This window comes from Cetorhinus maximus, chromosome 15 (assembly GCF_964194155.1).
Source record: "Cetorhinus maximus chromosome 15, sCetMax3.hap1.1, whole genome shotgun sequence".
Taxonomy (NCBI): domain Eukaryota; kingdom Metazoa; phylum Chordata; class Chondrichthyes; order Lamniformes; family Cetorhinidae; genus Cetorhinus; species Cetorhinus maximus.
The window spans coordinates 77,132,408-77,148,957 of NC_135893.1; the positions used below are offsets into that span (position 1 = coordinate 77,132,408).

General features: G+C 41.4%; 1 protein-coding gene across 1 annotated transcript in view; it reads right to left on the reverse strand.

The window, feature by feature from the left end:
• pemt (phosphatidylethanolamine N-methyltransferase) overlaps positions 1 to 16,550 on the reverse strand; it is a 143,699-nt gene that overhangs the window by 15,260 nt on the left and 111,889 nt on the right. Inside the window, exon 5 of the mRNA XM_078558691.1 lies at positions 10,491 to 10,602. Within this exon, the coding sequence (XP_078414817.1) occupies positions 10,491 to 10,602 (112 nt within the window). The remainder of the gene's footprint in view (positions 1 to 10,490; positions 10,603 to 16,550) is intronic.

The following is a 16,550-nucleotide window of genomic DNA, read 5'->3' on the forward strand; positions in this document are numbered from 1 at the left end:
CTAGAGGTATAGAAGTTGAGGGCAGCCGTGACCTTCAGAGCCACTGGCATGGGGTGTCTGCCCAGACAGTTAGGAGAGATCTCAGGCCCAATCATTTGACAGATATAGTTGACTGTCTCCCTTGAGAGACGGAGCCTCCTTTGGCACTGCACCTCAGTCATATTGAGGTAACTGCTTCGCTGCCTGTATACCCTGGCAACAGGATAGTGGCATCTTCTGCGGCCACTTCCGCCTTGGACTAACTCTTGGCCCTGCGCCCCTTGTGCCTGCGCCTGTCCTCCCAAAGGTGGCTCCCCTGGAGGCTGAATGTGCACTCCTGGCCACCTCCCCCTTCTAGCCCTCCCTTCCTCCTCAGAGGAGCTTCCTCCAGTGGACAGATCAGCTCCCAGGCTAAGGGAAGGCGTCCTGAAACCTGCAGGCCTGGAAAAGATTCCTCACTGCAGAGTGCTGACCTGAAGGTTAAGAGTCCAGAGAAAGCAGCTGGGATGCATTCTGAAGTACTGCAGATCACACAGGCAAGTTTTAAAAACTTTCAACAATAAATACTTCACAGAGCAGATTCACGGCCCCAATGAGCCCTCTTATCCTGTGGATGAGGTTAATACAAATGTCTCTTACCCGCCTGCCTGCTGCGCCCGTGCGCTGACCCGAAGATTGCACGGGCGCCAAAAAATTGGTATCAATTGAACACTAAAGGGCCTTAAGTGGCCCGTTAATTAATGGCGGGCGCGCGTCAGACTTCATCGTGCACCTGCCCAACAAAATATCGCGATGGTGCACGGTGACGTCAGGATGCTCGCCCGACATCACTGCGCATGATTTTACACACGGACGTGCGGGGCCCGCCCGCACGTCACATGGAAAATTCTGCCCAATGGAACATGCAATTCTTTCTCACAAAGATTGTTGAAGGACAACTTGCAGCATTTTTAAAGGGGAAATTGGATAGATATGTATCCAATATAGAAAGAGAGAGATTTTGGTTGTGTGAGGGTGAGTGTGTAAGGAAGTGAGTGAGAAGCCATGCTTAAAAGATGTCTAAGAGGGCAGTAGAATACAGGTCATAATGCAAGAAGAAAGATACGCATGCGAAGTGAGTGGAAACAATCAATGTTGCCACTCTGAGAGCAATTGCTCTTAAGAGCTCCTGCTGACATCTTTGAGGCTACAGCGGTCTCCTGTGCCTTATGGATGTCCAACTTAACTACAATCTGAAATACCTGAGAGGAAACGAGCTCTACCTGCGTGTGAAATCTATGTTCCCGTTTTAAAGCCATGTTCATCATGAACTCCTTTGTGAACAATATTATTGAGTGCATCGTGAATGAAGCATCCTGCTTGGTCCATTATAACAGATGGCTGGGAGATTCAGATCCCTGTGTGTCTGCTGCTGCCCAGGGTGGCTGTTTCTGCATTCTACAGGAAAAGACACCTTTCTCCTCATTGTTCACTCCCAGCTTTCCCCACTCATTGATGTTCTATGGTTTCCTCTGTGATATTCCTTCTGTTGCATTAATTAGTGGGAGTCTCCAGGATTTTGCTTCATGAAGTAAAGTGCCATGACACTAGTTGGTGAATCAAGTACAATAATGGGCAATGTGGGCTGCTAGACTGCTCAACAGATCTTTTTTTCTCTAAAGTTCTAGCAGCTGTGAAGGATATTCAATTTAGGAGAACATCTTGCAATTTGTGAATCAGAAGTTGTGACAAGCAATGACGGAGAGCTTTCAAGATAGTCAGCATGTTTGCAAACAGCAAACGCATACAGTACTGTGATTTATCCAACCAATTCCAATCGGAACCTGAGAAATCTTCTCCAACTCTTGATTTCCCAGTGTCTTCCTGATGTGTCTGAAGAATTTCCCTATGTTGACTCTGGGACCTGTGATACTCCTTTATTTTGGTTGTGCATTTTCTTCTCCTTTGCAAAGAACATCATGATGTAGAAAGGCTGCAGGCTAATTCAGAGTGTTCTTTCACCCAGATGTCTGCAGGTATTCCATTGTGATCATGCTTTTAATAGTTGTGGAGTTTTACTTGGAGCTGGTGTACTTGTGGTCACAGCCTTTGGCATTTCTGACTTGACAAGCTTCCTGGGCGGCAGCAGCAGACACACAGGGATCTGAATCTCCCAGGCATCTGTTATAATGGACCAAGCAGGACGCTTCACCCATGATGCACACAACAATACTGTTCACAAAGGAGTTCATGATGATCGTGGCTTTGAAAGAGATGCTGTGTCTGAGCGAACCCGCTTCATCACTCTGTACATGTACAAATTCTCCTTCCTTGAGCTGCTCTGCTTCATTCCAGAATATGCTGTGACTTTACCCACTGTTTCCTTGATGCCTTTCCTGGGAGTGGCTTTCTTCTCAGTTACTTTCAAACTCAATTTTAATCGTGATTTCAGGTGCACGCAATGCAGCCACCTCCACTTTTCAGTTTCACACCACAGGAACTGTTATATGGAAGAGTGAAATGGTAGGAGGAAGATGTGTGAATGTGTGTAGAAGGGGCAGGCGTTTAGCAAGGTTCTATTGTGCTTAATGACAGTGTCCTTCATTTGTGTGGTCCTGGATGGTGTGGATATGAGCCATGCTTCCAGTAGTATTTCAGTGTGGGCTCTTGCTTATTTACTTTGAACAATCTGGGAAGGTCAGTCAAATGTTTACCGCATCGCACAGCCATTGGTGTGGTCACCTGAACCATCTCCTTTCTGAACCTCCTATTTCCGGGACTTCCTTTCCTCAGTGCCATTAACTGTGTCAACATGACCTCCATTGTAGCTTCAAAACATCTTGGGCCGGTGGGGGGGTGGGGGGGTGCGCGGTTTAGCTAATGTAGATCTTTGTTGCCCCTTCCTTCTGCCACCGGAATTGTAAACTGACCTCTAGCTCCAGCCCTCTCCTAATTAAATTACTGCGTTCCTGACTCTCTAAACTTGAGGTATATAACTATATAAGATCCTGTACGGTGTTGACAAGCTGGATGTGGAAAGGATGTTTTCTCTGGTGGGTGTGTCCAGAACTAGGAGACACTGTTTTAAAATTAGGGGTTGTCCTCTTACGGCAGAGATGAGAACAAATTTTCTTCTTTCAGAGGGTTGTGCGACTTTGGAACTCTCTTACTTCGAAGGCGGTGGAGGCGGGTCATTGAATATTTTTAAGGCAGAGGTAGATAAATTCTTGTTAGGCTAGGGAATCAAAGGTTATCGGGGGTAGATGGGAATGTGGAATTCGAAACACAAACAGATCAGCCATGATCTTATTGAATAGTGGAGCAGGCTTGAGGGGCCAAATGGCCTACTTCTGTTCCTACTTCATATGCTCGTATGTTCGTAGGCTGTTATCCCTTCATTGGTGAAGGAATGGGAGTCCCTATTATAAACTCACACTGAATAGTAACTCTCCCTCCAAAAGATGCAAGCAGGATCAGGTTGCTAGGTAGGGCTCTCAAAGTGATAGATCACAGTTAAGTGATTGTACCTGGCTTTATTCCAAACATTTATAGATAAAAACTCTTCATTCGTGATCTATAGTCATGGAGTTGAGACTGAATGGGCTAAAAATTAATAAAGGTGGGTATTAGAAAGGCTGGCTGTAGTTAGTAAGTCACCAGAACCAGAAAGGATGCATGAAAGCGTATTGAGAGAAATAAGGGTAAAATTTGTGGTGACACTGGTCATAATCTTCCAATCATCCTTAAGTAAGACCAGAGAACTGCAAATATTACATCCTTGTTCAAAAAAGGATGTAAGGATAAGTCCAGCAACTACAGTTTAACCTCAGTGGTGGGAAAACCGTTTAGAAACAACAATCCAGGACAAAATTAACAGACACTTGGACAAATGTGGATTAATTACGGGAAGCCAGTACAGATTTGTTAAGGGGAATTTGTGTTTAACTAATTTGATTGAGTTTTTTGATAAATTAACTGCGAGGGTTGATGAGGGTATTGCAGTTGATGCGATGTACATGGAATTCCAAAAGGCAATTGATAAAGTACCACATAACAGGCTTATCAGCAAAATTGAAGACCATGCAGTAAAAGAAACAGTGACAGCATGGATACAAAGCTGGCTGAATGACAGGAAACAGGGAGTAGTGGTAAACAGTAATTTTTCAAACTGGAAGAAGGTATATGGAAGCCCCAAGGATCTGTATTATGCTTTTCTTGACCTATATTAGTGAAGTAGACTTGGGTGTGTCAGGTACAAGAACAAAATTTGCATGACACAAAATTTATTGTATTGGTGATCTATGAGGTGGATAGTGATAGGCTTCAAGAACAAAAGTAAAAATATTTGCTGAAGATTAGATTGGAATGTAAACTGTGAGAAAGACACAAAGAGGCCATTGTGAGGCAGCCAAAAGGGGTAATTGGCACCTTTTTCAAATGACAATGAATCATTTGCTGCTAACACCTGCAACAGCTACGGTCTGATGACAGAATTAACTTCAGCTCAGAATGTGAGATATTTCCTAGCTGTCTGTTTTTGCAATGGTAAATATTGTATACAAAGGGGATATTCTGATGCCAACAAATAGATTTCTGCATTTTTGATATTACTGGTTCTGGGTTAGCATCCATTGAAGCAGTAATATTACTTATATAAAAGACTAGCATCTTGTCGATAAATTTAAATTGTATCTCTTTGGAAATGCAACAAAAATATTTTTAAAACCATGAAACAGTAATTAGAACAGAGAATACTGCAAAAATATATTATCTCAAGTTAAGTCAGGTAATTATTTAATCAAATAATCATCTGATTCTAATAAGGCTGATCCAGATTGTTTTTCAAATATTAACCTCATAGCTTTTGGACATTCAGTACATAACAAATGTATGATACAGATTTACAATGTCCCGTTCAAGGACATTAATTTCATTCCAAATACATAAAGGTCTTAATAAGTGATTTTGTACAAAATTTTAAATTATATGACCATGCATTTATTATGGACATTATGGAAAGGCCTATAAACTCTAGGAGCAGATCTGCATGTTTCATTGCAGCACTAAAGCCTGAAATTGTCAATTATTGCAGATAATGAGCAAATTTAAAATGCTAATTTATTACTATTTGATTAGCGCACCAGACTGGAATACTATTAGTTTGTTTAGTTATAATTTCATTATCTTTAAAGAGGAGAACTGGAAGTACTGCACAGTAAAGTAGCATGTTATAATAAAACAAAGTATCAGAGATCAAAGCACGCCAGCCAAGATCAAAATATATTTCTAACAATTATGAGGTAACATTAACAGCATTAAACAAATCCTTGGCATTCCCCTCCCAAGTAACACAAGATCCTGAGGCACTACAGGATGTCAGAGAAAGTTATATATTTTTCAGCACCTATATAGAATTTGCTGCAGGTCATTTATAGACTGGAAAGAGTCAAGGTATACTTTCCACATTCAATTTATTGTGCCAATTTAGCACATGCTAGACACAGCATGGTTAAAGACAATGCTACCAATTTGGTGGAAAAATAAAAAAAATAAACAATACAGTATGCCACAAAATTTCTGTTTAAACAACATAAAAGGTTTTGCCGACTAGATTGTGACAGAATGTAGTGAAGTACATGGGCAACCGATCAAACAGTTTTCTTAAACTGTCTAGCATGTGCTAAATTGGCACAATAAATTGAATATGGAAAGTTTACCGTTACTCTTTCCAGTCTATAAGTGATCTGTGTCAAATTCTATATGGGTGCTGGAAAATATATAACTTTCTCTGACATCCTGTAGTGCCTCAGGATCTTGTGTTACCTGGGAGGGGAACGCCAAGACTCTAAAATAACTATTAAACTCTTCATCCTTGAAATTATAAACAATGCATTCCATTTTTCATTATTTTACAAAATCATAAAACTTTACCACATAGAAGGTGGCCATTTGGCCTATCACAACTAGGATAGCTTTCTGAAAGAGTCCATTTAGTCTCATTAGCCCGCCCTTGCCCCATACATGTTTCTTATGTTTATAAACACTTATCCACTTCTTAAAAATTACTGTAGATGTAGTAGTGGTGCTTCCATCACTTTATTAGTAGGGCATTTTACATATTAAAAAAATCAAGCTCAAGTTTTCATTCTTTTGAATTATTTTAAATTTATGCTGTCTAGTTACCAACATACCAAGCACTGGAAATTGATTTTTCTTACCAAAAAACCCCTCGTACTTCTGAATGCTATCAATTTTCCTCCTAACCATCGCTATTCTATCGAAACCAGCCTCAGTCTCTCATGTCTCTTGACATAATTAAAGACTCTCATCCTTCATATCTTCTTGTTGAATCTCTTCTGTACCCACTTCACAGCTTTGACATCCTCCTAAATCAGTGTGTCCAAAACCGGACATGGTATTCTAACTGTGGTCTTACCAAAATCCTGTATGGATCAATCAATGCTCCTTTTATTTTTGTGCTCTGTGCTCCTATTTATAAACTTTCAAATCCTCTTTTTTTAAACAGTTATCAACTTGCTCTCCCACTTTCGAAGATTTGTATCACCTCTGTGGCTCTTTACACTCTTTCTTTCATTATTCTTTTCCCCCAAAAAGATGTCACTTTACAATTCTCGTAAATTTTCATCCTACATCAATTTGCACAATTTACTAATCTGTCTGTGTACCCTTGAATATATTGTACAGTCCTCCGCATTTAACTATGGTCCTTATTTGTGTCTTATACACACTGCGATATTATGTCCCGCAGTGCACCAAAGGGGTGGAATTTAATGCCCCCCGACCCTCAGGAGCAGGCTGAGAGGAGGGAAGGCATGGGGTGGGGAGCCCATTCCCTTCCTGACTCCGCCCAATTAAATCAGGGCAGGGAAAGTCGAGGTCAGCCTTCCTACCCCATAGGCCAATTGAGGCCCTTAAGTAGTCAATTAAGGGGCACCTAGGGGCCTCATCCTATTGCTGCTGCGAGGGTTAGGTGCTGGCTCAGATCACATGGGCAAGCTTGGGCCTGGGGATGTCCTCCTACTCGGGTACCCCATAGATGTCCCTGGCGGAGGCAAGGGCCGTCCCAGAGGGAAAAATCTTCATGCCCTCCACACAAACACCCCCGCGGTGGGCCTGTCTGACCGATCCTGGCAAGAACCACCCCCTGGCAACTTAGCTTGCCTCCATGGAATTTCCTCTTCCTAGTCCTCCTGCAGTACCAGCAGAGGCGCCACTGGTGCTGAAGAGGTGGAATTCTTGGTCTGAAGATCCCTGGAACCCTGGGGGCAGGCAGGCAAGTGCCTGATTGAGATTTAATCCTACCGGGACTCTCAGGAATGGCTGCAGCAGGGTTTCTACTGCCTCTCTGGCTGGTTAACAGGGCCTTCGCCTCAGCCATTAAGTTCAGTCTAATTTATCTACTAAAACAAGCAATGATCTCATAGATTATGAGAATGTCAAGAGAGCAGGGGTTCTCAAACCTTTTCATCCAACGACCACCTCAGCAGGACAAAAGACCCCGTAGGCCCCGGCTGGTCCTACCCCACCAGCTTTTGCTTGCCACCACAGAAGGCCAATCAGAATTAATGGGAAGAATAGCACTGCTTTTAAAGAGACACCAATGAGGTGATGTCTGGCTCCAAGCTAGAGAGCTTCAGTCTCACGTCAGTCTCCATGTTCAGCTCCACAATGCAATCACGCAGTTGCGTGTTGCTGACAGCGGCAGCAGGTGCTTCAGAGCTGCGTTGGCAAGTCCAGGATACTTGGACCGTGTGTGAAGCCAAAAGTCCATCAAACCTTTCTTGCCGAACACCATCTTTAACTGTTTCCTTGCACTTATGAAGTCTCATGCTGCGCATGTTTGTTTTGTGATGTCATGGGAGTGGTGGGGGCAAGCTTGTTCCCTCGTATGGCCTTGGTCATGGCATTGCACGCTAGTGACTCATTTTGAACCAGTCCATGGATCATATGGAGGACCCTTGCGAACTACCAGTGGTCCGGTGCTGAACCACTCACATTTTCAGAACCACTGCACTACAGCAGGTCAGAGACTGGGCATTGTGGTGAATGCTTCATCTACTGACCTCCCAAGGCCATTCTACCACCTATGGTAGAGTATGATGGAATATTCTCCACTTGTCTGAATGAGTGCAGGTGGAACAGCATACAAGGCCAGAACAATTGGCAGCCCATCCAACAACTTAAGTTCTTTAATAAAAACAAGTAACTACTGCGGATGCTGGAAATCCAAAACAAAAACAGAATTACCTGGAAAAACTCAGCAGGTCTGGCAGCATCGGCGGAGAAGAAAAGAGTTGATGTTTCGAGTCCTCATGACCCTTCAGCAGAACTGAGTATAGTAAGGAGAGGGGTGAAATATAAGCTGGTTTAAGGTGGGGGGGCGGGGGGGAGAGAAGTTGAGGGGGGTGGGTGGTTGTAGGGACAAGCAAGCAGTGATAGGAGCAGATAATCAAAAGATGTCACAGACGAAAGGATCAAAGAGGTGTTGAAGGTGGTGATATTATCTAAGAAAATGTGCTAATTAAGAATGGATGGCAGGACACTCAAGGTACAGCTCTAGTGGGGGTGGGGTGGAAAGACTGACAAGGTATTAGTTGTAGATTTAAAAATAATGGAAATAGGTGGGAAAAGAAAAATCTATATAAATTATTGAAAAAAACAAAAAGGAGGGGGAAGAAACGGGGTGGCGATGGGGGGAGGGAGTTTAAGATCTAAAGTTGTTGAATTCAATATTCAGCCTGGAAGGCTGTAAAGTACCTAGTCGGAAGATGAGGTGCTGTTTCTCCAGTTTGCGTTGGGCTTCACTGGAACAATGCAGCAAGCCAAGGACAGACTTGCTGCATTGTTCCAGTGAAGCCCAACGCAAACTGGAGGAACAGCACCTCATCTTCCGACTAGGCACTTTACAGCCTTCCGGGCTGAATATTAAATTCAACAACTTTAGATCTTAAACTCCCTCCCCCCATCGCCACCCCGTTTCTTCCCCCTCCCTTTTGTTTTTTTCAATAATTTATATAGATTTTTCTTTTCCCACCTATTTCCATTATTTTTAAATCTACAGTCAGTCAGTCTTTCCACCCCACCCCCACTAGAGCTGTACCTTGAGTGTCCTGCCATCCATTCTTAATTAGCACATTTTCTTAGATAATATCACCACCTCTTTGATCCTTTCGTCTGTGACATCTTTTGATTATCTGCTCCTATCACTGCTTGCTTGTCCCTACAACCACCCCCCCCCTCAACTTCTCTCCCCCCCCCACCCCCACCTTAAACCAGCTTATATTTCACCCCTCTCCTAACTATACTCAGTTCTGCTGAAGGGTCATGAGGACTCGAAACGTCAACTCTTTTCTTCTCCGCCGATGCTGCCAGATCTGCTGAGTTTTTCCAGGTAATTCTGTTTTAACTTAAATTCTTTCCCTTGCGTGGCTGCAGTATGTACTGTCGCCTGCAGCAACTCACCAAAGCTTCTTTGACAGCATCTCCCAAACCAGTCACCTCCCCTGTCTCAAAGGACAAGAACAGAAGGTGCTCGAGAACACCATCGCCTTCAAATTCTGCTCCAATTCACACACCATCCTGACTTGACATGTCAGCATTCCTTCATATCACTGAGTCAAAAGCCAGGAACTCCCAACCTAACACAATATAATAGCACCTTCACAACATGGGCTGCAGCAGTTCAAGAAGGTGACTCATCAACACCTTCTCAAGGGCAATTAGGGATGGATAATAAATGCCAATGTTTTTAGCGATGATCATTTAGGGGAGATTGTGGCATAATGGGAGTGTCACTGGACTAGTAATCCAGAGGCCCAGGCTAATGCTCTGGGGGACAGAAGTTCAAATCCCACCACAGCAGCTGGTGGAATTTAAATACAATTAATAAAAATCTGTAATTAAAAGCTAGTCTTACTAATAGTGACCATGAAATTGTCATTTATTGCCGTAAACCCATCTGGTTCACTAATGTCCTTAGGGAAGGAAATCTGCCATCCTTACCCGGTCTGACCTACGTGTGACTTCAGATCCACAACAATGTGGTTGACTCTTAACAAGCAACTCAGTTCAAAGGCAATTAGGGATGGGCAATGAATGCTAGCCTTGTCAGCGACGCCCACATCCCATGAAAGAATAAAAAATATCCCAAGAGTTTTTAAAAAAAATATGCTGCCAGTCCAAAAATAGCCATTAACCACTACTCCTCCATTTTTGTCCTTCAGTCAACTTCTCTTTAATATCACATGGTTTAACTTTAAGACAGCGCCTAATCAGATGTGTTTTAAAAATGATTCCTTTATTAATGTTCTCCTTTAATAAAAGTGTCAACTATTTTAACTCATGCTTTAAAAGAGTACACTGTAATAGCCACGTTAGCATTCGTCATCTCATCATCTCATGATAATGTCAAGGCCTCTCTGTGTTATGAAAGGAAAAATGAAACTTACAAGTGAGAGAGGAAGGTAAGAGGCAGGAAGAAATGCATGATGATTTTAAATTTACATACTCACATGACAGCCCAGCCCAAGTAGACTAATGTGCTCCCCCAATACATAGGATTCTCCATTATATTAAAAGGAAATGTCAGTACCTTGGCCTCCATCAAGACTCCAAAATAGTCTCCTGTGAAAAGTATATGCTAATTTTAGTTGGCTTGTACAATCAGCGCAAATCATTTCTTCAGCAAAGCTCAAGGTAAGTATGTTATGGGTTATACATAGATGTGCCGATAATCCACTGCTGGAAAACCTATACTTGTATCACAGAATTGTTACAGCGCAGGAGGGAGGCATTGGGCCCATCGTGTCTGCACTGGGTCTCTGAATGAACTCACCTAGTGCCATTCCCTGCAACCCTGCACATTCTTCCTTTTCAGATAACAGTCTCATTCCCTCTTGAATGCTTCAATTGAACCTGCCTCCACCACACTCCCAGGCAGTGCATTCCAAGTTATCTTTATGGTTAGGAAAGAAAGATGTGCATTTGTATAATACCTTTTACAAAGTCCTTGTCCCAAAGTGCTTTACAAGCAGTGAAGTAATTATCTGAGATGTAGGCACTGCTGTAATGTTTGAAAACATGGCAGCTAATTTGTGCACAGCAAGGTCGCACAAACAGCAATGAAATAAATGGTCAGATTATTTGTTTCAGTGACGTTGGTTGAGCAATAAATATAGGACAGAACCCGAAAAAACACCACCTGCTCTTCTTCAAAATCGTGCCATGGGTCTTTTATGTCTACCTGAGAGCGCAAATGGGGTTTGGTGGGAATGGGTGCGCAGAGGGGGCCCTAGGGAGATTGATGTAGAAGTCCATAGATGGAAAGCATGAATACAACTATGCGGAATTTTAAAAATTTGCATATTTAGCCAAATGCCAATGCAGGATAAGTTACTTCCAATGAAAGGTTTCCTGTACCACCCATAAGGCAGGAGAAAGTCTGCTAATAGTGACAGTGGAGCTAAAGGTGTGTGACGTCACAGCCATTGCTATAACAATTCAATTTACATCATGCCACTTCTATCACCCTCACTGTATTTTATATATATCTGGCACTAAGTTTAAAGCACTAATTTAATTTTACGCTGGTTTTTAATTTACTGTCACATTCACTAAAATATTCAGATATATGATTCATTGGCTCAGAGATGCAGAAGGCGAATCTCACTAGCGATAACTCCAAACCAGAACAGAATACAAAGAATTTTGTTTTAAAGCTGCAAGTAGCATAAGATAGACTTGCCCTTGTAGTTTATGCCATCAGAACCACCTGACTAAGTTACCACCTTAAAACTCAACTTCAGTCGCTTTTATGTATTTTCTAAAATGAGTGAAAATACTTCACACAATCTATCAACCTGTTTGGTTTCTGAGGTAACACTACTTGATACAGACCTTTACATCACTGAGCTATTCATTTATTGCAAAAAACACTGATAATTTTATGTTATAAAATAAAATATCAAGGTGGCTTTTTCAACTGTGATCTATCTACATGTTGAACCATGTCTGTTGTACGACACTTTATCAAATGCCTTTTGGAAATCCATGTGCACCACGTCAAAGGCATTATCCTCATCAACCCTCTCTGCTACCTCATGAAAAAACCCAAGCAAGTTGTTAAACATGGTTTGACCTTAATAAATCTGTGCTGGCTTTCCTTAATTAACCTGCATTTGCGCAAGTGACTATTAATATTATCCTGAATCACTGTTTCTAAAAGCTTCCCCATCACTGAGGTTAAAGTCATGGTGGAATGGGCAGACAAATGGCAAATGAAAACTAATGCACAGCAATGTGAAATGATTCATTTTGTTAGGAAGAATGTGGAGAGACAATATAAGTGAAAGGGGCCAATTCTAAAGGGGTGCAAGAGCATAGAGACCAAGGTGTAAACACATATAACCCAGAATGAAAAAACAGTAAAAACTAGGAAATAAGAACACCGGTCTGAACTATTTTTTCCTTCTGGGAAATCACACTGGGTGCTACACTTTAGGAATGATGTGAAGGCATTAGAGAGGTTGGAGAAAAGATTCACAAGAATAGTTCTAAGGATAAAGGTCTACAGTTACGTAGGTAGATTGCAGAGACTGGGACTCTTTTCCTGGGAAAAGAGATGGTGGAGAGGAGATTTGATAGAGGTGTTCAAAATCATGAGAAGACTAGACAGAGTAGATAGGGAGAAACTATTCCCAATGGAGGAAGGATCAAGAATGAGGGGGCACAGGTTTAAGGTATTTGGCAAAAGAAGCAATGGCAGCATGAAGAAACTTTTTTTTACGCAGTGAGTGGTTACGATCTGGAATGCACTGCCTGAGAGTGTAATGGGGGTAAATTCAATCATGGCCTTCAAAAGGGAATTGGTTCATTATCTGAAAAGGAAAATTTTACAGGGCTAGGGGGAAAAGGCAGGGTAGTGACACTCAGTGAATGGCTCTTGCAGAGCCAGTCCTGTAACCACTCTTTATAACCATGGAATGCGCAAATCTTTAGTGAACAAATTGGAAAGGTGGTATGCAGGGAGTTTCTACACAGCCCAACTAGCTCAATCAGTAGATAATGGGACTCTTAACCCCAGGGTCATGGTTTTGAGCCCCACATTGAGTGACAGAGTTTTTGTTAAAAGATTTTCAAAATACATTTTAAAAAAATTTTTACCAAATCATTAATTGGAATTCTGAGACAGCGTTAATAACCCTTTTTCCCAGTGCCAGCTCCAAGATCCATCTGAATTTGTTCCTAGATCAGTTTGTTATTAATAAATAGTTTTCTTATTTTGTTATTTATTTTAAACATAAATCCACTTCACTTTTATTTCTCCCAATGGTGCCACATTTACTTTAAAGAATTAGGGAACCAATTCCCTAACCCAGCCAGGTAGGATGTCACTGGCTATGATGCCATTGACTGCAAGTGTCAGATAATGTTCCTAGTGTTGTGGCATCAATAAATACAGCCTTGAGAAAAAAGGCATTTGGAGGTCGGAACAACCAAGGTGTAGAAAATTACAAGCAGGTGCACACAAGCCATTCTGATTTGCATGCAAACTACAAGCTATGAAAATACCAATTCAGAACAAAAACCTTTGAAAGTCTATCAATCGCTTAAATGTAGGCGGAAGGGCAAGGTGAAATCATGCAAAAAAGGCACGTGGTCAACAACAAGATGCATATTTTAAAACTTAAATTAAATGTGCATGTAATTAAATATTCCATGTGGCATCCAAGGAAAATAGAACTGAACTTTCCTGAACTTTTAACATTCTATCACTGTTTAAACTTAAACAAAATTGCAGTGCCTGAAGGAAAAGGGTTATATTCAAATAAAATCTTCAAAACAAATGGGTTGAGCCAGAACTTGTATAGAGATGCAAATGCTTGTACTGTTTGCATATTTCAGTAAACATCAGCACCTATCATGGAAACAAAACCTGATGGGGTGCAAAAACAAGTTATCAATTTGCAATTGTCCCATTTTGTGCCACTAACAAATGACCAAATTCACCTTTACAAAAACAAAATACTGTGGATGCTGGAGATCTGAAATAAAATCAGAACTGGCTGGAAATACTCAGCAGGTCGGGCAGGAACAATGATCTCAGGTCAATGATCCTTCAGCAGAACTGAAAAATGTTAGAAATAAAAACAAAAAGTGCTAGAAAAACCCAGCAGGTCTGGCAGTACCTGTGGAGAGAGAAACAGAGTTAAGGCTTCAAGTCCTACATGACTTCTTTTTGAACTCAAATGTTAAAGAGATGAAAAATGTTAGCGATGGAACAGGTTTCAGGCACGTTCGGAGGCTGGAGCTGTTGGGGGTGGGTGGTCTTGTGACGTAACCTCCCAGAATATGTCCAGAGTTAGCAACCATCAGTGGTATCAATAAGAGGTTCTAATCAGTAGAGTCAGGGCAGAAGAAGGAAGCACCCCAACCCCAAATTCCATTGTGGAGACCAGAGACCAAGTTCAGGATCTGAGTACCTGTGCACCTTCACTCCCAGAGCCTTAAGTAACATCACACCCCAATCTTCTTTTGCACAATGTCATGCAAGCAAATTCAACATGGTAAAAACAAAATACTGCGGATGCTGGAAATCTGAAACAAAAACAGAAAATGCTGAAAAACTCAGCAGGTCTAGCAGCATCTGTGGAGAGAGAAACAGAGTTAACGTTTCGAGTCCATATGATCCTTCTTCTGAGCTCTGAAATTCAACATGGTGGTACATTCAAAGCATGTCTATAAAATATTAATACTTGAAATTTCATATGAACACAATATTTTAGATATGTACTATAGAATCATACAGCACAGCAAGAGATCATTTGGCCATCATGGCTATGACAGCTCTCAGAAAGAGCTGCCAATTAGTCCCACTCCCCACATCTTTCCCCATGCAATTATTTCCTTTTTAAGTATTTATCTGATTTCATGTTGAATACTATTATTAGATCCACTGTTGCCACTGTTTCAGGCAGTGAATTCCAGATCATAACAATTTGCTGAATAAGAAAGGTTCTCATCTTTACCCTGGCATTTTGCGAATTATCTTAAATATTGCTAAAAAAGACACTTAATGTTGAAGCTTTTGAATTCCTGTAAAAAACAGATGTCAGATTATCCAAGGTAACATAGCTGCTGAAAATGATTCTTTACAAGAACAAAACTATATAGTTGCAATCTGTCAGTTTGACCAATGCAGTCCAATAGCTGTCAATATGTGTCGCAGGAGTAGTTGGCTAATGATTCTGTCTGCATGTGAAGACTACCTCGTAAAATATGTGTATTTTACAGTTCATCAAAGAGCCCTGAGACAATTCACAATAAATTCCCAGAAATTCTGAACGCCATGTTATTAAATAGTTTTTAATCCTCTTGGCATTAGAAAACAATGATTTAGAGCAAACATTTGTTCACTAACTTCTACCCTTATTTGAACATTATCATATATTTATAGGGAAGTGCTGCAGGCAATGAAACCTATACATATTTATAAAACATTATAAAAAAGGCATGCATTTTAATTAGCTATTTCTATGCTTTTTATGCTTTCACAGAATCACAGTGCAGAAGAGGCCCTTCGGCCCATTGAGTCTGCACCGACACGTGAGAAACACCTGACCTACCTACCTAATCCCATTTACCAGCACTTGGCCCATAGCCTTGAATGTTATGATGTGCCAAATGCTCACCCAGGTACTTTTTAAAGGATGTGAGGCAACCCGCCTCCACCACCCTCCCAGGCAGCGCATTCCAGACCGTCACCACCCTCTGGGTAAAAAGTTTTTCCTCACATCCCCCTAAACCTCCTGCCCCTCATCTTGAACTTATGCCCCCTTGTGACTGACCCTTCTACTAAGGGGAACAGTTGCTTCCTATCCACCCTATCCATGCCCCTTATCCAAAAATTATCAAGACAGATTATCAAAGAAAATGGCACAAACTGTTATTGCATTTTTTCGTTGCAAACTTGAAGATATTTAGATACGGAATCAGATTTCAAAAGTGTTTGTAATGATCATCATTGCCATAAAAAGGAAGCAAAGCCCTTCATTGAGCTATTTTTCAAACATTATCTTGCTGCTACATTTGGATTACTTGTGTCATCAAAGGCATCTCTGTAATGTTTGCATAATGTGCTTTTGCAGCATAGCAACAGGAGGATGCCATTCAGCACCTTGGGTCAGCTCTGGCATTCAGTGCTGATCAGCACTTTAGCTTCATTTACTCGTCTTTACTCCTTGGTATCTTTATCCAAAAAAGTCTGTCAACCACAATAGTGAAAAGTTCTAATTGTCCTAGCATTCACAATATTTTGGGGGAGAAATGGTGAAGGAGTAAAGATGGTAAAGTACATTACCAGCTGTGCTAGAGTCAACTTGTTTCTTTTCCTTCTAGGTTCCTTGGGCCTTTTCCACTTTACCAGTTTGTCATCCTTCCATTTTTACTCTTTTCATTCCCACAGCCACATGAATATGTTCCCCGAGTCTTATAAAGGTCTTTAATTTCTTTGCTTTCTCTTATCATGCTGGTCTCCTATGTTCCACTTATGTGTTTACCATGCCATTTATTTA